This window comes from Phacochoerus africanus, chromosome 4, assembly GCF_016906955.1.
Source record: "Phacochoerus africanus isolate WHEZ1 chromosome 4, ROS_Pafr_v1, whole genome shotgun sequence".
In the NCBI taxonomy this organism is placed as follows: domain Eukaryota; kingdom Metazoa; phylum Chordata; class Mammalia; order Artiodactyla; family Suidae; genus Phacochoerus; species Phacochoerus africanus.
In genome coordinates, this window is record NC_062547.1 from 70,474,853 (window position 1) to 70,494,291 (window position 19,439).

At 56.4% G+C, this 19,439-nt stretch overlaps 1 protein-coding gene across 3 annotated transcripts; it reads right to left on the minus strand.

Annotated features, from left to right (window-relative positions):
• Nucleotides 1–1,244: 1,244 nt before the first annotated feature.
• ZNF653 (zinc finger protein 653) lies at nt 1,245–19,197 on the minus strand. Of its 3 annotated transcripts, none has more exons than XM_047777150.1 (9): nt 18,845–19,197; nt 12,558–12,601; nt 10,268–10,483; nt 4,763–5,377; nt 4,422–4,602; nt 4,208–4,319; nt 2,729–2,843; nt 1,896–1,995; nt 1,245–1,670 (listed from the first exon to the last, which is right to left on the minus strand). In XM_047777150.1, exons 1-9 carry the CDS (start codon nt 19,141–19,143, stop codon nt 1,493–1,495), a joined length of 1,860 nt encoding a protein of 619 aa, XP_047633106.1. In that variant the 5' UTR covers nt 19,144–19,197; the 3' UTR covers nt 1,245–1,492. The 3 variants fall into 3 exon arrangements, with proteins under 3 accessions (XP_047633106.1, XP_047633107.1, XP_047633110.1); XM_047777151.1 differs by lacking the exon at nt 18,845–19,197 and adding an exon at nt 18,358–18,634; XM_047777154.1 differs by lacking the exons at nt 1,245–1,670; nt 1,896–1,995; nt 2,729–2,843 and adding an exon at nt 3,668–3,887 and having other exon boundaries at nt 18,845–19,161.
• Between the last annotated feature and the right edge of the window lie 242 nt (nt 19,198–19,439).

The window sequence follows — 19,439 nt, forward strand, 5'->3', positions numbered from 1 at the left end:
CGGCTACGCCGATGGAAAAGGAAGGCCAATCATAATGGCCCGCGCAATCTGGGTGGTGGCGCTGCAGGTTCCAGTTTGGCCCCTCTTGGGTTTGCCAGGGCTACCTGGTTCCCGACCGTGGGGACCCCGAGCGATGGCTTGTTCCTTCACCCCATGTCCCTCCTGGAAACTGTGCCAGTGTTGGGAAAGGGTCTACTCCTGGGCGCGCAGACCCGGCTGCAGTTCCCATGGAAACTGCTGGCTCCCAGTTGAGCAGGGATAGCGAAGGGGACTGAGCCTTTGCGGAGAGGCTCGCGGGGGCGGCCTCAGCAGCCAGACTCGCTCATCATTGCCGACTCATTCTTCCCCAGCTGGGGTGGCCCGGGGTCCGAATAATAAAATGAGGCCTAGCCGCAGCCCCGCCCCCACGAGCTGCTGAGGAGCCAGCGGGGCCAATCTGCTAGTGGCGCCACAGGGCTCCTCCCAGCACGTGCCTGGGCTCGCGGCTGCGGTCCCGAGAGTCATGTGGTTGCGGCCACTAGGGCCCACGCGGCTTGCGCGCCACCTGGCGGCTGCATGGCCTGAAATCGTTCCCCGCCCCTGTCCCTGGCGGCCCACAGGAGGAGGAGGAGGCAGCCTCAGCATCCTCCTCCGGGAAATGGGGCCAGGGCAGCCGCCCCGCTGCTGCCACCTCCCCAACCCCCTGCGGCTTCCTGTTCCAGGAACAAGTCGAGCCCGTTCTACCTCGGGACTTTGGCACTGGCTGTTCCCTCGGCCAGGGATTACCTCCTCCCGCTTTCTTCACGGATGGAATCTCTTTGTCATTCTGGACTATGCTCAAATGCCACCTCCCCAAAGAGGCCCTCCCTGACCACCGACCTAAACAGCAGACCCAGGAACATAATCACTATTTTCTGCACGGCACTTGTCACAGCTGTAGATGTCTTATTTAGGGGTTTACTGAACATCTCCCAAACTACTCCCTGAGAAATCTGAGGGATTAAGAGAGGGAGTGAGGATCCCGAGTCCTGGGAGACGGTCAGGACCCCCAATCTTCCACATCTGACTCTATCAGAGAAGAGGGTGTTTATGGTTGCTAGGCCCAGGTAGCCAAGACAAAGAAGAGTTTGACAGAAAAGGACAAGAAAGAGCGCTGTTCTGCGGCATGTAGCGGCATGTGCCCTTGTCCACATTGCCCAGGAAGGGACCAGGTTGGAGAGGAAGAGGGGCCCGCCCTCCCCAATCATCCAGGCCTAGGGGAAGGATATCTTCTTTCTCACTCTTTAATCTCGCTCTGCACTCAAAACAGTTCCAGCAGTGCAGCCCCAGGTGCCAGCTCCAGAAATCGGGCGGGTAGGGGGTACCTGTCCTGGGGGCCCAGCCCTTGGGAGGGGCAGGGGCGCCTCCTTCCGACCTGCGATCCGGGCGGCCCCCGCGGCTGTCCTGGCCCTGCAGGCCCGGACTTAAGAGTCTGATCGGACGAATAAATAAGGGCAGTCAGTGGTTGGGTGGATCAGGCGGGCTTATGGTCCGGGTGGCTTTTGAGTGTGTGGAACTTGACGCTGTCCAGCTTCTCAAAGCGCTTTCCGCAGCGCTCGCACGTGAAATTGTACTGCACCTCGGCCGTGTGCTTCTTCATGTGCCAGTTGAGCGACGCGCGCTGTCTGCACTGGTAGCCACAGATCTCGCACCTGCAGGGAATCCGGCGGGAGGCAGCGGGGGCGGGGTCAGAGCGGGAGGGGCCGCCTCAGGGGCGGGGTCCGACCGCTGGAGCGGGGCCGGCCCCAGAATGGGGAGGCGCCGCTTGAGGTGGGAGCGCCCTGGGAACCCCGCAGAGTTGGGGGCTGAGCCCGCCCGTGGGAGCTACCTCGCGCGGGTCCAGGCCCAGACGCCCTCCCTCCTAGCCCCTCACTCACTGCAGAGGCGTCTCGCCTGTGTGCGTGCGCCGGTGTACCTCCAGGTGGTTCTTCCTCTTGAAGGACTTGCCGCAGGTTTCGCAGGTGAATTCACGTACACCTGGGGGAGATGCGGGCTGAGCACGCCGCCGCCATCGAAGGAGAGGGCTGTGGGGTCACTGCGGTACTGCAGAGACCCGATAGTGCTCAAGGTTTCTGAGCGCAGGCAGACTAAACCAAACATCTTCTGGGCACGAATGCTGACTGTAACAACTAAGGGCAGCTAGGGCCCCGCATGAGGCTTGGAGGCTGCCCAGGGACGTGGCTGGGTAGAGCGGGAATGTGAACTCAGATCCATGAGGGACACAGGGTGCAAACTGACAGGCCGAAGTGGGCCTTAATTTGACCCTAATATTCTATATAAAAATCAAAAGTTTTGGCCTCTTGAAACATCTGAAGCTGTGCCCTCCCACTGGGCATAGGCACCAGCACTCCCCACAAGGCCCTGCAGCCTGTGCTCTGGATCAGGGAGGTGGCTGGAGCCGACCAAACAGAAATCCTGTCCCAAGTCTGCTCCCCTTCTCTGGCCACCTGGGTCGGTTCATTGTTCCTCCTCAGTCCTAAAACAGCTCCCACATGATAATTGCTCATGGCAGTGGGGGAAGAGATAGCTGGCCCCCGTTCAGCTCCACATGATCTATAAAATAGGTGTCACTGTGAACCGTGGAGCTCCAGCTTAGTGACTACTGGGAAGGTGTCACCACCATCTCACATCTTGTGGTGGACTCGGAGGAGGCTCAGAGGGGCGGTCCCGTGCCTGGGTTTCACCCTGCCTGCCCCACCCTGGGCCTGACCTGAGTGGATGATCATGTGCCGCCGTAGGTGGTTGGATAAATAGAACTTCTTGCCACAGCCAGGGTGAGGGCACACTTTGGTCTTCCCTTTCCGATGCACAAGGTTGACGTGGTTCTGGGGGCAAGAGGGGCAGGAGTGGGGCTGTGGGTGCCATGTGCCCACCCCCTTGAGCTCTCCAGGGTGGGGCAGATGAGGGCTGGCCTCCCTGGAAGAGGGAAAAGGGGCACCTTGGCCTTGGGAGGGACTCCTACCTCCCAGCTGGGGCTGCAGGTCACAACTGGGATCTAACAGCAGCTTAACTGTGTACATACTATAGCCAGGCTCCTGGCTTGGGCATCAGTCAACCTTGTCATAACCCTGGTAAGGGGCCCAGTCATTAGCCAAGTTTGTGAATAGGGAAACTGAGGTTCTGGAGGCTTAGTGGTTTAGCCCATGTCCCACAGGTGGACAGGGCTAGGACCGAGTCCAGAGCTGTTAGCCCTGGAGTGGCTCTTTGAGTGGTGTTAAGCTACCCCCCAGAGTCTGGAGTAGATGGCCCTCAAGTCATTCATTCCTTTGTCTTTCATTCTTTTTTTTTTTTTTTTTGTCTTTTTGCTATTTCTTGGGCAGCTCCCGCGGCATATGGAGGTTCCCAGGCTAGGGGTCCAATCGGAGCTGTAGCCACCGGCCTACGCCAGGGCCACAGCAACGCAGGATCCGAGCCGCGTCTGCAACCTACACCACAGCTCACGGCAACGCCGGATCGTTAACCCACTGAGCAAGGGCAGGGACCGAACCCGCAACCTCATGGTTCCTAGTCGGATTCGTTAACCACTGCGCCACGACGGGAACTCCTTTCATTCTTTAACTCACTAGCACAACTGCTCCAGTGCCTAGCACCAGGCCTGGCACCTAGGTAGAGGCTCAATAGGTACTTAATGAAAACATGACTTGGCAAGTTCAAAGTTCTCCAGGTGCTGCAACCTATGCCAGGACCCTGCCTTTACTCTCAGAGCAGCCTGTCAAGACCCCAGAAGGCAAACTGCAGGTATGTCCTGGTAGTGCGGTGATCTGGGGCTGGCAGGCCTTACAGGCCCTGGGGGACTAAGTTGGCCTTCTTGGTGGAGGAATGTCCTGAGTTGAGCTTGGAGAGGAAGCATCTTGAGCTGAGAGGGTGGCCTAGGTAAAGGTGGGAAGAGTTCAGGTGGCTAGAAGAGGGGGACTGTGCGGGGAGCCACCTGGACCAGAGCATGGCTATGGCTGGTGAGGAGGCAGGATGGGGGTGCTGGGGAGCAGGAGGGGCAGGTACCGAGGTGATGCCTGACTTTCAGTGGCTGAAGCTGGGGTCAGTTGGGGCTGGGTGGGTGCATGGGAGGCAGGCCAGTGGCACCTGGAAGGGCCAGGTGGGGCCCTCCGTGTGCTGCACTGCCCAGACCCAAAGAATAGGCAGCCGGACACAGAAAGCAGCCCCTCCCACCTTGTTTGGGTGGTGGCCTCACCTGGAAGCTGCTGAGGGCCACGTAGACCTGGCTGCAACCCTCGTAGGGGCAGTGGAACATTTCAAGCAGGCCATCGGCATCCATTACCCGCGACCGTTTGCTCCGCCGCCTCCTGGAGGGTAAGGGGCCTGTGGCATCAGGGCTCTGACACCAGGAGGGCTCTGACACCAGGAGGGCTCCTTGTCCCTGCCCTCCGCCCCCACCCAGCACCCACTTCTCGGGCTCCTTGGGGATCTCATAGATGATGGCTGACATGTCGCTGCCGTCCAGCTCCTCCCCATCTGCCTCTGCCTCAGGCTCTGCGCTCTCAGGCACTGTAGCGGCCAGTTCTGCCAGCTCTGGGGCCATCGGCTCCTCCTTCTCCTCCTTCTTGAGCACGTATAGGTCCTCCTTCTCTATGGGGGTGGACACAGGGTGGGTGTCCATGGGGACTAAGGCTGTTGAGGAGCCCGCTCTGGGGCCCCTCCTCACCCTCCCTTTCCCAGGACCCATTGCGGCCATCCCTTCCCCTGCCACCTCTCCCCATCCCCCTGAGACCGGCACAGTCCACCAGACCTTTCTTGGTCTCAATGCCTGTCATGGCGGCAGGGTCCGTGGTGCTGGGCTGACTGCCCTCAGGGGGCTCTGTCTGGGTGTAGGCTGCCACACCCTCCATCATGGCACAGGGCACCTCATCACCCAGGCCACCTCCAGGGGCACTGCTGCCTGCTGCCACGTTGAGGTGGATACCCTCAGCTGTGAGGGCATCATAGCCGGGGCCGGCAATGATGATCACCTGTGAACCGGGCACCATGCCTGGCATGGGGCAGCTGGCCACCACCTCGCCAAGTGCCTCCTGGGGCACGTTCTCAAAGAGGGTGCCAGGGCCCGGGCCCACTTGCACGGGCACTGGCACACACACCACTGTCTCCAGGGCTTCGGGCCCACTACTGGCTGGGTTGGGGCACAGTGAGGTGCCCTGCTCGGCCAGGTTTTCCACGTGGTGAACGTCAAAGGGGATGTGCATGCCCTCCTGTGTGATGAGCCCGCTGCTGCCCACTGGGCTGGTGGGGGTAACTGCTGCTGTTGCCACTGTCGCTTTGGCTGGCTGGCCTTCAGGGGGTTCCTCGGAATCAGAGCTGGAGCCTGAACTGGACGAGTCGGAGCTGCCAGCCACCAGACCATTGCCCACTGTGGTAAGAGAGGAGAGAGGATGGTTATGATAGGGAGAACTCACAGAACTCTGCTTCTTCTTCTTCTTTTCTGCCTTTTAGGGCAGCACATGCAGCATATGAAAGTTTCCAGGCTAGGGGTGGAGTAAGAGCTGCAGCTGCCAGCCTACACCACAGTCACAGTAACACAGGATCTGAGCCACATCTGCGACCTACACCACAGCTCAGGGCAATGCCAGATAATTAACCCACTGAGCAAGGCCAGGGATCGAACCCAAGTCCTCATGGATACTGGTCAGGTTCGTTACCACTAAGCCACGATGGGAACTCCAAAAGTATTCTACTTCTGATGATAGTTGTAAAGCCCACAACTCAGCAACAGCCAGATGGGAGAGATACGCAGGGCAAGGTAATGGGGGGTAGGGGGCATGGAGCTGCCATGCTCTCTGTAACACCTCAATGTGTTCACCAACCTGGAAGCTCTTGGAACCTCACAGTTTTTGTTTTTGTTTTCAGGGCTGAACCCATGGCATATGGAAGTTCCCAGGCCAGGGGTTGAATCGGAGCTGCAGCTGGTGGCCTATGCCACAGCCAAGGCAATGGCAACGCCAGATATGAGCTGGGTCTGTGACTTAAACAACAGCTCACGGCAATGCTGACTCCTTTAATGTGCTGAGCAAGACCAGGGATCAAACCAGCATCCTCAGAGATACTAGTTGGAATTGTTACCACTGAGCCACAGTGGGAACTCTGGAACCTCACAGTTTAAGAGTTTTTGTAACCCAATCTCTAGTCCCCATCTGCTCCGGGCTGGGGGTGGGGCTGAGAGCTTCCACCCTCTAACCACATATTTGACCTCTCTGGTGACTAGCCCCCACCCTAAAGCTATATCTAGGGGCTTCTCCCTGAGTCACCTCACTAGACTCAGGTGTGTTCCAGAGGGGCTTCTTATGAAAGGGGTTCATTCTAAAGAGACTACATTGTTTACAAACTGAAGGTGTGTGGCAACCCACCTCGAGCAAGTCTATTGGCAACATTCTTCTAATAGTGTTCGCGCGCTTGTGTCTCTGTGTCACATTCTGGTAATTCTTGAAATAGTTCAAAATTTTTCATTATTATTATATTTGTTATGGTGATCTGTGATCTTTGATGTTACTATTGCAAAAAGAGTGTGACTCACTGAAGGCTCAGATGATGACATTTTTTAGCAATAAAGTTTTTTTTTTTTTAACAGCTGCACCTGAGCCATATGGAATTTCCCAGGCTAGGGGTTGAATAGGAGCTGCAGCTGCTGGCCTATGCCACATTCATGGCAACACGGGATCCAACTGTGGCAATGCAGGGTCCTTAATCTACTGAGCAAGACCAGGGATCAAACCCACATCCTCATGGAGACTACATTGGGTCCTTAACCTGCTGAACACAATGGGAACTCCTTCCCCACCCCCAATGCTTGCAGCATGCATAAGTTCTCGGGCCAGGGATTGAACCTGCACCACAGCAGTGGCCTGAGCCACAGCAGTGACGATGACAGATCCTTAACCTGCTGAGCCGCCAGGGGACTCCAGAAATAAAGTATTTTTAAATTAAGGTATGTATATTTTTTATACATAATGCTATTGCACACTTAACAGACCAGCGTATAGTGTAAACATAACTTGTATATGCACCAGAAAGCCAAAAGGTTCATGGGACTCCCTTTATTTTGCTATTTGCTGTATTATGCTGATCTGGAATCAAACCCCACAACATTGCCTAGGTCTGCCTACTTCTATTTTTATTACACTGCCACTGCCCATACCCCAGTGCCTCCAAGTGGACAGTTCCTGCCTGGACCTCCCATGGAGCTGCAGGCTCTTGCACCCCCACCTCCTCTGCTGCCCGCTGTGGGGGTCTTACAGGTATCTCAGCCTCTGGGGTCCGAATCTTAGAGAAAGGCTGTCTGGCTCACACGCATCCCCGCCTCAGCGGATGGCAGCTCTGCCTTTCCAGTTGCTCAGGCCAAAGTCCTGGGGCTCTCCTTGACTCCTCCCTTTCTCTCACTCCCACTTCCAATCTGTCAGCAAAACCTGTTGGTGCTGGTTCTAAAATACATCCCTGGGCTGATGGCTTCTACAACCTCCCCTGCACACCCTGATCATGGCCCCACCAGCCCCCTGCCAGGAAAGTGCAGTTCCTTCTCCTGGGTCCCCCTGCTCCCATCCTTGTCCACCCCCAAATCTGTCTTCCCCTCAGTGGCCAGAGGGAGCCTGAGAACACCTGCTCAGGTCATGTCCCTCTTCAACTGAGAATCTGCTCATCACTGCCAGTTGCTCACCCCATCTCTTCCTCCTGACATCTGGGTGGACCACATGTCCCAGCATCCTTTGCTATTAGGTGTGGTAATCAGCTGGGTCCCAGTGGAATGTGAGTGGAAGTGAGCTGTATTAGGTCACAAGAACTGGGTGGGTCTATTTCAGCAGCTGGCCTTACGTCAGTTAATGCCCTTCCCAACTTACTTGGCATAACAGCGGAAACTCTCACCTCAGCCACACAGCATACATATCACCTCTTCTTTAGCCCCACTGACCTCCCTTCCCTGCCCAGGGACACTAGGCAGGTTTCTGCCTCAGGGCCTTTGCATGTGCCACTCGCTCTGCCTGCATCCTCTTTCCTCAGACACCTGCATGAGCTCCCTCTCTCACCACCATCAGACCCTTCCTCAAATGGCATTTTTTCCGGGAGGCCTCTGACCACCTTGTCTTAAATAGCAGCCTTTTTCTCTCTTTTATTTTCCCCTCAATACTTACCACCTTCCACTGAACTGTAGAGTTTCCTTGTTTATCTTGTTGACTGTCTGCTTCCCCTCCAGACTATAAACTCCACAAAGATGGCAGGCTGTGGTGGGGGGTGGGGAGGGGTCCTCTGTGCACAAGCCCCAGTGCCCAGGATACCAGCTGCTTGGTACACACTGAGTGCATGCTTATGAAAAGGAACTCACGACCAAGACTGTGATGAAGGCCAAGGGGGCCAGCATCTGACCCAGGCATTTGGTGCTAATGTCCATAGGCAGGGAGAAACTGGGGACAGGAGAAATGAATGACTGTCCCTTTAAGTTACATACTCGTGACGCAGGGCACACTATCTGGGTGCTATGTGACCTACACTACCAGAAGCTCACATGAGGAGTTGCAGGCTCGGGAACCGGACCACAGGGTAGGATCCTGGGGCCCACCCCTCCAGCCGTGTGAAGCAGGTGCAGTGCCTTATAACCTCTCTGGGCCTGGGGATAACAGCACCTACCCGGGGCGGGGGGGGGGGGTTTGCAGTATTTAATGAGTAAATAGGACAGTAGGACTCACAGTAAGCACCCTATCAATGGTTCCCATTATGGTTATTATCACGGTGCCCCATCCCTGACTCAGAGCCCAGGGACAGCAGCTGGGGTGGGGGAGGGGGATTGCCCCTCCTTCTAACACCCTGTTATCTGAGGGTGGACTGAGCCCTGTGGCTCCACCCTGGAGGAGGGGGCAGTTCCCTAGTGAGTTGGGGGCATGGCTGGGGAATATGCCTGGATCCCCAATTACAGTGTCCCCTGAACTTCTTTCTAGTTGATGATGACTTGCCTGCACCCTGGTGGGAGGTCCTCTTACTAAGTGAGAGGTGGCTGGGCTGTCCTAGGCAGAGAGCTGGTAAAGGTGCTGCTGAAGGACCAGGTCTTGGAGCAGGGACCCAGCCACTCCCTCACAGTCACCACCCCTCCCCCAGAGCCCAGGGCAGACCTGGCTAACTGATTCCAGCATTCATTCCTCAGAGCCCAGATCCAGAAGCCACTGGTATCAGAGGTGGGTTGGGCTGTGACCCAGACCCAGCACCAGATGGGTTGGGCACATTACTGCCAGGGTTTCCTCAGCTGCTAATGATGGGTCTGTAGGGAGGATGCACGATGGTTTGGGCAGGGCCTGGAATTGGGAGGACAAGATGGCCCAGGGGCCGGCTGCACGCTGGGAGCCTGGCTGACGCACAACGGGACAGCTGTTGGCCAGGGTGCCCACCCGGAACACCTCTCGCCCACGGCTTCCCCTTGGCCAGCTGGGATGCCACCTGCTCAGAGATGCCTGCCAGCATGAGCTCGGCCCCAGTGACTGACCCCACCCTCAGCTCCGGCGGGGCACTTGGCAGCAGGCCCCATGTTCCTTCTGATGCCAAGCTCCCGAGGCAGGCGGGCAGACCCTCACCACCCATGGTGCCTCCTCTGCTCCTCCATCAGGGCCAACTTGGCCTTCATAAATGATTCTCTCCTAGTCCTGAGCAGGCCACCAGCTCATGTGTGTGTGTGTGTGACCAGGGAGGGACAGCAGGCGAGGGGTGGGGCCGTGGTATAGGGGAGAGAGAAGGGGATAAAAATGGGAGTGAGATGGCAGAGAGATGGGAGAGACCGGGGGTCAGGGGAGAAAAAAGGGAGATGGGAGAGAGAGGGTGAAACACAGAAAGATGAGAGTGGGGGAGGAGGAACGAGAGAAATTGCAGGAGCGGAGGATGGGGTGTAGGGAGAGGGAGAACAGGCTGGAGAGAGAGCAAGGGGGTGAGGCTGTGAACCCGAGAAAGCCAGAGGAAATGAAGGAGGATGGAGAGGCCAGGAGAGGCCAGTACCTGGCTCTCCCTTCAGCCACCAAGCGAGGTTCCCAGACCCCAGCCCTGCTTGCGACTAACCTTGGGCCCAGATGGGCAAATTGTGCTGTGCCTCAGCTGTCCCTCTGCAAAATAGGGACCAGTTCTCAGGCTCTGGAGGGACTCAAAGACTCCAGTGCCAGCACTGTGTTAGTGGCTGTGGGGTCCGTGACGCCAGCCTCAGGCTGGCAGGGCCAAGGAGGGGCTACAGAGCCCCAGGGCCTGGAAGCCGCTGTGTGCCCTCACCCCGCAAACCCACCTTTGTCACTCTCGGGGTCCGAGTCACTGAGCGGCTTCAGGGGTGAGTGCAGGTCTTGGAAGTAGCGGTGTCCGGCCTCGCACTGCCACACAGCCGTGGTGTACAGGCCAAAGGTGGGGTCCAGCTCAGCGAGGTGTGGCTCGTAGGGGCAGCGGTGCTTGTGGTCCTCGTACCAGATCACCACGTTCTTCAGGCAGTTGACGTTGCGTCGCCGCCCTGTGCACAGGGAGCCAGGGTGGGCGTGAGGGGCAGCAAGGCCCCCAGAACCAGCTGGAGCCTTATGGCTCCCAAGGGTTGAGTCACCCTCTTGAGTCCTGTCCAGACCTGTCCCCAGTTTATGGGTGAAGGAACTGAGGCTCACAGATGTGAGACCCACCATGGAGAAAACAGAGACTGGCCCGGCAATGTCTTCACTGGATGAGTCCAGTCATATAAGCCATCAATCCTGGTGCATGGCAGGTGCGTGACAACTGTTGGCTGCTCCTTAGGGATATAATCATCCTCATCAACTGAGCATTTCCAGCCTGGACCAGCTCAGGCCCTTGGCCCTAGTCTCCCAGCACTCACCCTTCCCCTGCGCAGCCAACAGAGGGCGCCTCTGAACACCTAAGTCAGATCACATCCCTTCTCTGCTCAGAATCAACCCAGCCCCCACCTCACTGGGGGTAAACGCCAAAGTTCTCCTTGAGGTTCGCCAGGCCCTGCGAGTTCTGCCCTGTCACCTCCCGCCCTCACTTCCTCCCACTCCTCCCGTGGGTCACTCCACTCTAGCCTCCGGGCCCCCTCCCTGTTCCTAACAAGTGAAGTGCAGCCCTGCCTCAGGGCCTCTGCAAGGGGTGTGCCCTCTTCTGCCAGACAGTCGCCTTGCTCCTCCCCCTTCACTCAGGTCTTTCCCTCAGTTGGCCACCCCACCCCCGTCCCTCTAGCCAACCCAACTTGGGGTCTTCTTTCTCCAGGTAGCACCTAGATATCATCTATGGCTGTTTCCATGTTATTGTCGGTCAGCTGCCCAAGGCCAGGGACATTTACCTGTGCTGCTCCTCCTGTATGTATACCCAGTGCTTACCTGGGGCCTGGCACACTATGGGTGATGGATGAGGGGATGCTGCCATGGGCAGACATGGTGGAGCCAGACTGCCTGGGTTAACATCCTGGCTCTGCCACTTCCTACCTGAGTGGTTCCAGGTAAGAGACTTGGCTTCTGTGAACCTCAGCTGCCCCTTCTGGGCTGGGGGAGAATAAGGGTCCCCATTCCCTGAAGACTGCCAGGGAGGAGGGAGTGAGGACACCCACGGGGCAGAGAACAGGTGATGGTACCCGCAATATGTATGATGACTGTGGTCCCGTGGCCAAGGGGGAGGAAGGTGTGCCCCTGACCTTCCAGGCTGGAGATGAGGAGGAGGCCCAGGAAAGGTGCTTGGGCCTAGGGATGGTGCCTCTGGCTGCCAACTCAGTGATGACCATGGAGGCACCACCAGCAGCCCCTTCTCCAGCCCAGCACTTGCCTCCTTATCGCCCTCTTGACAATTCTGGGATGTGGGGGGGTCACAGACTTAACTTGGCTTCCGTCTGTGAGAAGGGGAGGGGCTCACTGCCACCACACAGCTGTCCCTGGACCTCTGGCCTTACCCTGCTGGACAGGGCCTGAGACCCACAGCTCCAGGGCTCAGGGGTCATGGTCAGGGGATGGAACACACACTCCAGCCTCTGTTTCAACTGCCCATGCCCAGCTCCCCTTGAGCCTGGCACACCACATGGCCTTTAGGCCCGGGCACAAGCTGTTCCCTCTGCCCTGCCTGGCTCTTCCCCGGCTGGCTGCCATGCATCAGACAGAAGAGCAGAGGTGCTAAGGGGACACTGCAGAGTACATGGACCTGGGTTTGTGGTCAGGCCAGGCCACTCTCCAGCTGTGCAGCCTGGGGCAGTGACTCGGTCTTTCTGTGTCAGATGGGGATGATGAGAGCACCCCCATTGGGTGCAGGTTCAGGTCCTCTCTGACCCTTCCTGCCCCACCCCCACCCCAGGTTGGGTCAGGCCCTTCCTCTGGGTACCTGGTGCCCCTACTTCCCCATCCCTGCTCTGCTCAGTGTGTCCTCTGACTTTCCCATGAGACTGGGCCCTAGCAGGACAGGGCTGGGTCTGGGTCTGTCCTGTCCCTACAGCTCCTGGCATACACAGGCCCTCCACAAATGGTCCCTGAGGGAGGGAGGGAACCAACAACAAAGCTACTTACTCCCAATTCCCCACCCCCACCCCCCCACCCCTGCACCCTGGGTGTAGCCCCACTTACTTTTCTTCCTCTTTGGCTTTTTCGGGACTTGCTCCCAAGGCTTCCTGTAACAGAGAGGAGGCAGTGGGGAGTGAACTAGGGACTTGACTGATGATAAGATGATAATCCTGCTTGGGGTTGAATGTTGGCTTCTGTTTCTGGGGACCAGTCTACTTCCCACCCCCCTTCCCTCGGGCTCTCTTGCACTGACAGCAGCCCTGTCAGGGGGTCTAGTAACATTACCCACCTAAGCAAGTGGGAAACTCAGGCCCTGAGGGTAAGGCCACCTGCCCAGGATCCCATGGCCAAGAAGTGGATTAAGAAGGAGTTTTTTTGGGGGAAGGGGTGCTGACTTAATCAGAGGAATCCTTAAAAGGGCCCTGGTGAAGTCAGATACTGGGGGCTGAGAATGTGAGGGGCCTGGGATGGGGGCAGAACCTGAGAACAGCCTCCTGGAGTGGTCCCAGCTGACGGCCAGCGAGACTGCAGGGCCCTCAGCTGTAAAACCCTGAGGAAATGGATTCTGCCAAAGCTCTGAGCAAGTCCAGAAGCACATCTTTCCCTAGGTGAGCCTCTAAATGAAGATGCAGTGGGCTGATATCTTGATTTCAGCCTCATGAGACCCTGAGCTGAGGAGCCAGCTAAAATGTGCCAGACTCCTGGACCTGCAGAAATAGGAGATAATAAATTTGGGTGGTTTTAAGCCACTAAGTTTGTGGTCATCTGTTACCCAATAGAACATTCACAGGAGTTCCCTTCGTGGCTCAGTGGTTAACGAACCCAACTAGGATCCGTGAGGAGGCAGGTTTGATCCCTGGCCTTGTTCAGTGGGTTAAGGATCCGGCATTGCCGTGAGCTGTGGTGTAGGGTACTGACACGGCTCGGATCTGGCGTTGCTGTGGCTCTGGCGTAGGCCGGTGGCTACAGCTCCGATTAGACCCCCTAGCCTGGGAACCTCCATATGCCGCAGGTGAGGTCCTAAAAAGCAAAAAAATAAAAGAACATTCACAGAGTCAGCCCTGAATTACCCAATCCAAGGGCCTGCAGATCCTACCCCTGAGGCTGGCCAAGAGGCCAGGAGAGATGTTTGGAACCAGCATGGGGACTGGTGCTGCTAAGGACCCTGCCCCCAACTCTAGCTACCTGCTCTATGAGGGTCCTGTCCCTGCATCCAGCTCAAGGCCAAAGGCCATCATGTCCACCTGCCTCCAGGGCCTCCCTTGCCTCTGCCCAGGGCACAACACCCTGACTTCAGGCCCCAGTGAGCCACAGCCTGGGGGACCCTAGCACAGGGCCAGACCCAAAGACCAGGGGCCCCCATGGCCTCCCACACCAGGATGGCTGCCAGATCTACCAAGCAGGTTCCTAACTTGCACAGGCCCAGCACAGGCTCCATGTAGGCTGCAGGTAGGTGCTTTGGGCCATCGCTCCTGGACCTGCTAGGGCCTCCCTCTGCGCTCCTGCCACCATGCTTCTGGGTTTTCCCACCTCACTCAGCCTGCTTCCCTGCTTTTCCTCTTCTAAACCATAGCATCAGGCTCTGTGGCCCTGGGTGAGTGACCGTGCCTCCATGTGCCTCAGTTTCCCCATGTGTAGCATGGGCTCCTAACAGTACCTTCCTTGTTATGTGTACCATGGGTGTGGCGTGAGGTTTCATGCATTATAAAGGGCCTGATAATTAATAATCACTCAGCAAATGGTAACAATGCTCATTACAGTTCTCAATATTCTCACAGAGCCAGGCCCTGAAACACCAACCCCCTTGCTATGGCTGGCGCAACGCTCTTGCCTCGAACATCCCAAGAGCCAGTCCAGCGTCTTTCCTCAACTCCATTGCCCACCCCGTCCGATGCGTGTCCAGCCTAATAACAATTTCTCAGCCCCTACACCCCAAGTCTGGTCCCAGGACAGCTCCTTGGGCCTTCTCCCAGCCTCTGCCCTCTGGACAGGAATCTGTGCCTCCTTGTCCCATCCATGAGGTTTCTATCCCCTCCTATGGCTCCACCTCTCCTCCTAGGGACCAGGCTGGCTGCCTAGATCATCCCCCAAATACAAGTTCAAACACCTACAATGGCCCTCACCCATTCATAGCCTCGCCATACCTAAGGTGTTGCAGATAGATGCCACATTCTGGTGGAAACGGGCTTGGTGCCAGTCAGATCTGAGTTCGAGTCTCATCTCTGCTATTGACTGGCTGTGTGACTTCAGGCAGGTTTTTTTTTTTTTTTTTTTTTTTAAGGCCCATCTGCGGCATATGGAAGTTCCCAGGCTAGGGATCACATAGGAGCTGCAGATGCCGGCCTTCACCACAGCCATGGCAATGCTGGATCCGAGCTGCATCCGCAGCTTGCAGCAACGCTGGATCCTTAAACCACTGAGCAAGGCCAGGGATTGAACCCACATCCACACAGAGGCAATGTTGGGTCTTTAACCCCCTGTGCCACAACGGGAACTCCCTCAAGCAGGTTCTGTCCCCTCTGGGCCTCAGTTTTCTCACCTGCAAAGTGGGGATAATGGCAGTGCCTCACACACAGAATTGACATGCTGATTAAACCAGGTCAGGCCATGTTCTGACCCTAAGGCAGTGCTTTCTCCCTCAAACTGCTTTCCCTCCCCTTGCTGGCTTTGCCAAGTTCTACCACCTCCATGACTCTCCTGCCATTTGAGAACAATTTCTGGGGCTTCTCCAGGGACTGGCTATGCTTTCTGCTGCTCAGTGGTCAGCCCCCAAATAGGGCCCCAGAAACTCCCCCTCACTTTCACTCTTGACTCAGTTACTCCCACCAGCATCCCACATAACTTTTCAGGTGCTCCAGCCCAAACCTGGGGGCATCGTTCAAATCCATATCCTTCAGCGAACTCTGTTGGCCCTAACTTGAACCACTTCTCTCCACTTCCCCATGGCCCCACTGGGGGCCAGCCCAGTCACTGAGCACAGGGACCAGAGCATTCCCCTCCTTCCTCGTCTCCTAGCTCCTTCCCTCCCCTCCCACGGTCTCAACATAGGAGTCAGTATGATTCTTTTGACGTTCTTAAGGTTTTCAGATGTAAACAGAAAAATTCGAACACACACAAAGGTAGAAAGGAAGAGTGAACCACCTTGAACCCATTAGCTCTTGGCCAACTCGTACCTCACCCATTTTTCTTGCCTCCCACACCATGGAGAGCACTTCTTTTAAAATCTAAGCCAGAGGAGTTCCCGTCGTGGCGCAGTGGTTAACGAATCTGACTAGGAACCATGAGGTTGCGGGTTCGGTCCCTGCCCTTGCTCAGTGGGTTAACGATCCGGCGTTGCCGTGAGCTGTGGTGTAGGTTGCAGACGCGGCTCGGATCCCACGTTGCTGTGGCTCTGGCGTAGGCCGGTGGCTACAGCTCCGATTCGACTCCTAGCCTGGGAACCTCCATATGCCACGGGAGCGGCCCAAGAAATAGCAAAAAGCCAAAAAAAAAAAAAAAAAATCTAAGCCAGATAGGAGTTTCTGTCATGGCACAGCGGAAACGAATCTGACTAGGTACCATGAGGTTGTGGGTTTGATCCCTGGCCTCGATCAGTGGGTTAAGGATCCGGTGTTGCTGTGAGCTACGGTGTAGGTTGAACATGTGGCTAGGATCTGGTGTTGCTGAGGCTCTGGCATAGGCCAGCAGCTGCAGCTCCAATTAGACCCCTAGCCTGGGAACCTCCAAATGCTGAGGGTGCAGCCCCTATACAGACAAAAAGATAAAAAAAAACCAAAAAAACTAAGCCAGATATGTGACCCCTCTGTTCAAAATTCTGCACTTAAGAAAAGCAAAAAATTCTGGAGTTCCTGTTGTGGCTCAGTGGTAACAATACTCAACTAGTATCCATGAGGACACAGGTTCGATCCCTGGCCCCACGCAGTGGGTTAAGGATCCAGTGTTGCCGTGAGCTGTGGTGTAGGTTGTAGACACAGCTTGGATCCCATGTTGCTGTGACTGTGATGAAGTCTGGGAGCTACAGCTCTGATTTGATCCTTAGCCTGGGAACTTCCATATGCCTCACGTGCGGACCTAGGAAAAAAATAAAGCCAAAAAAATCTTTACCAGGCAGTAAAAACAGAGTCCTCCCTGCAGCCCAAAGGGCCCTGTCACCTCTCTGCCCTATCCTCTTCTTCTCTCACTCCTCCGCCTCTTTCATCGTGCTCTAGATACATAGGTTTCCTTGCTGTTGTTCCATGTACACACCAGGCAGGGTCCTGCCTCAAGACCTTTGGATCTGCTATTCCTTCTTCCTTGAACACTCGTCCCCATCCCTCCACCCCAATATCTGCATGGCTCTTCTTGGCCTCCTGCAGGTCTTCACTCAAATACTAACTTCTCAATATGGCCCACCCTGACACCTTACTTAAACCTCTAATTTACACTCCTGATTCCTCTTTCCCTTTTCCCCTTTTGTTTCTCACAGCCCCATCACTCTCTCATATACAATGTAATTTATTTATGTTTCCTGTCTGTAGCAGACAAGACTTTGTACTAGCTAGCCTCTCTGCCCTCTAAAATGTGAGCTCCATGAAACAGTGATCTTTGTTCACTGCTGTACCCTCAGCATCTATATAAGTGTTTGGCACACAGAAGGTGCTGAATAAATGTTCATTGAACAAATAAATGGACACTGGAAATTTCACTATTGACCATTGTTTCCCCCTTTCCCTCTGGCTGCTAGGAAGCTCTGAGGCAAATTCATGGCCCATTCCCATTCTTCATGTCTCTTTGAACCCCTCTGGTCAGGTTTTTACCACGCTGTGCCACAAAGCCATGCCTGTTATGTTCCTGGTGACTTCTGCTTCAATTCAGCAGCACTGACCCAGGCCCCACTGTGTCCCTTGCTTTCCTTTCTCTTTTTACCCTGATTTTGATTTCTGCTTTCTTGTCCACATTTTTATAGCCCTTGAAGTGAAATCCTTCCAGGTATAATAGGTTATATAATTGAACAACTAGAATAACTGACTTCCTATCTCTGGTAATGTCTATGGCCCACAGGAGACCCCTAGAGAGATTATGCATTTTCCTGACTACTCATGTGCCCCACAGGGCTGGGTTTTGCAACACACTGCCTGGGTTGGTTCAGGCCCACACAGCACCAGCTCAGCCAAACAAGCTTCTGCAAATAGCACTTTCAGCCTAGGAACCTCCAGGGGTTCCCTTTGGCTAGTAGTTCTCAACTCCAGCTGCACAGTAAGTCTCCCTGAAATTCTTCAGAAAAAAAAATTCCACTCCAACTAACTGAATTAGAAACTCCAATAGTTGGGACACTGGCTTGAGGTTTCATAAGCGCCCAGCATTTCCTGCCTGCTCTTGGGAATATAAACTAGCCGGCCACTCTGGGGAGGGGGTGGGTACAATTCGCCAGGTTCTGGTTGAGTCAGCCCTCAGAATCTCCCCCAGAGAAACATGTGGATGTGTACAAGTGAAAACCAGGGCAGATCAAGGACCTTGTGGCAGCACTGTTCATGACAGAGAACAAAAATCAACAGCTAATACCTGGACTTCTCACTATGTACCCCAAGCACTGTGCTAAGCCCTTTGTTCTATTTTAACTCATTTAATCATCACATCAACGTATAAGACAAGAAGAGAAAAATTCCATCCATACTGCTCATTGTCAAGAATGAGATTCTGCAAGGCCCCTGCCCTCCACCTGAGCAGCTAACTCGGGGTTTCCTCTTCACCTGAGTCTCACCGAGCAGAGGTGCAGCCTAGGAGCCAAAAGGTTTAGGGGTATGCAACTTGGATTGTGAGCAGTCCTGTGGGAACTTGGGGCCTAGGGAATGGGGTCACATGCAGTCCCAGATGGGTCACGAACCTCATGAAGGATAGTGCTGTGTGGCCTGGGGTGTCCAGTCACAACCCCAGGCTACACTGTGGAGATTTTAGGGGATGAGGCCTGTGAAAGTCCAGAGGCCAGCAGGGACCTCCGACCCTTGAAGCCTCAGGAGGCGGGCCACCCCTCTAGGGCCTGGACCTTTAGAATGCTTGGAGGTGAGCGGGGAACCAGGATTGGGCAGCCAGAGCTTTAGAGGGCGGGGCCAAGCGCCCAGGAGGCGGGTTGAGAGGCTGGGCGCATCCTAGGATTGGGCATTCAGAGCGACAGGAGGCGGAGCCACGAGCCAGGCGCGTCCCAGGACCAGCAGTCGGAGACTCAGGCCTGCAGTCCCTGCGCTGGGCGGGGCTCACAGGTGCCAGGGGAGGGGCCTAGGGGTGGAGGGGGCGGGACCAAGCTCAGCGGGGGATGGGGGCGTCTCCTCCCTCGCTCCCTCCCTCCCTTCCTCCCTCGGGCCGAGCCCCCTCACCCGTGGCGGCCGCTACGCTGGCCGCGCTCCAGCGAGATGAGGTAGGCGGCGAGCTTGGCGTCGCTCCAGCCGCTGCGGCGCCGCAGGTCCACCCAGGGCCCGTGCGCCTCGCCCAGGTACACGCGCCGCACGTCGTACTTCTTCCGGGACTCGAGCCGCCGCCGGGCCCGGTCCGACTCCGTAAGCCGCGGCCGACCCCGCGCCTTGCGACCCGCCGCGCCTTCCTCGGCGGCCGCCTCCCCGCCTGCGCCCGCCTCAGCCTCAGCCTCCGCCTCGGGCTCGGGCGCCCGCTCCGCCATCCCCCCCTCCCTGGTTACCAGCCTCCCCCGTTGTTAGGAGCCCGGCCGGAAGTGGCGCGCATGTTCCGCGCCGACGGGAAATTTCTCATGGACTCTCACTGCCCCGCGGCGCCAGAAGGAGACCGCGAGCGGAAATTGCGCACGCGCGCAGCAAGCGCGGGCAAAAATCCGCTCTTTTTCCCTTTTCAGTTAAACTCTCTGACTTCGCAGGAAGGGAAGGGAAAACTGAAGTTTGAGCCTGACTCGAGAAAAGAGAGCCAGGAGAGCCTGTAGAGCCTGGGGGGTTGGAGCCTTCT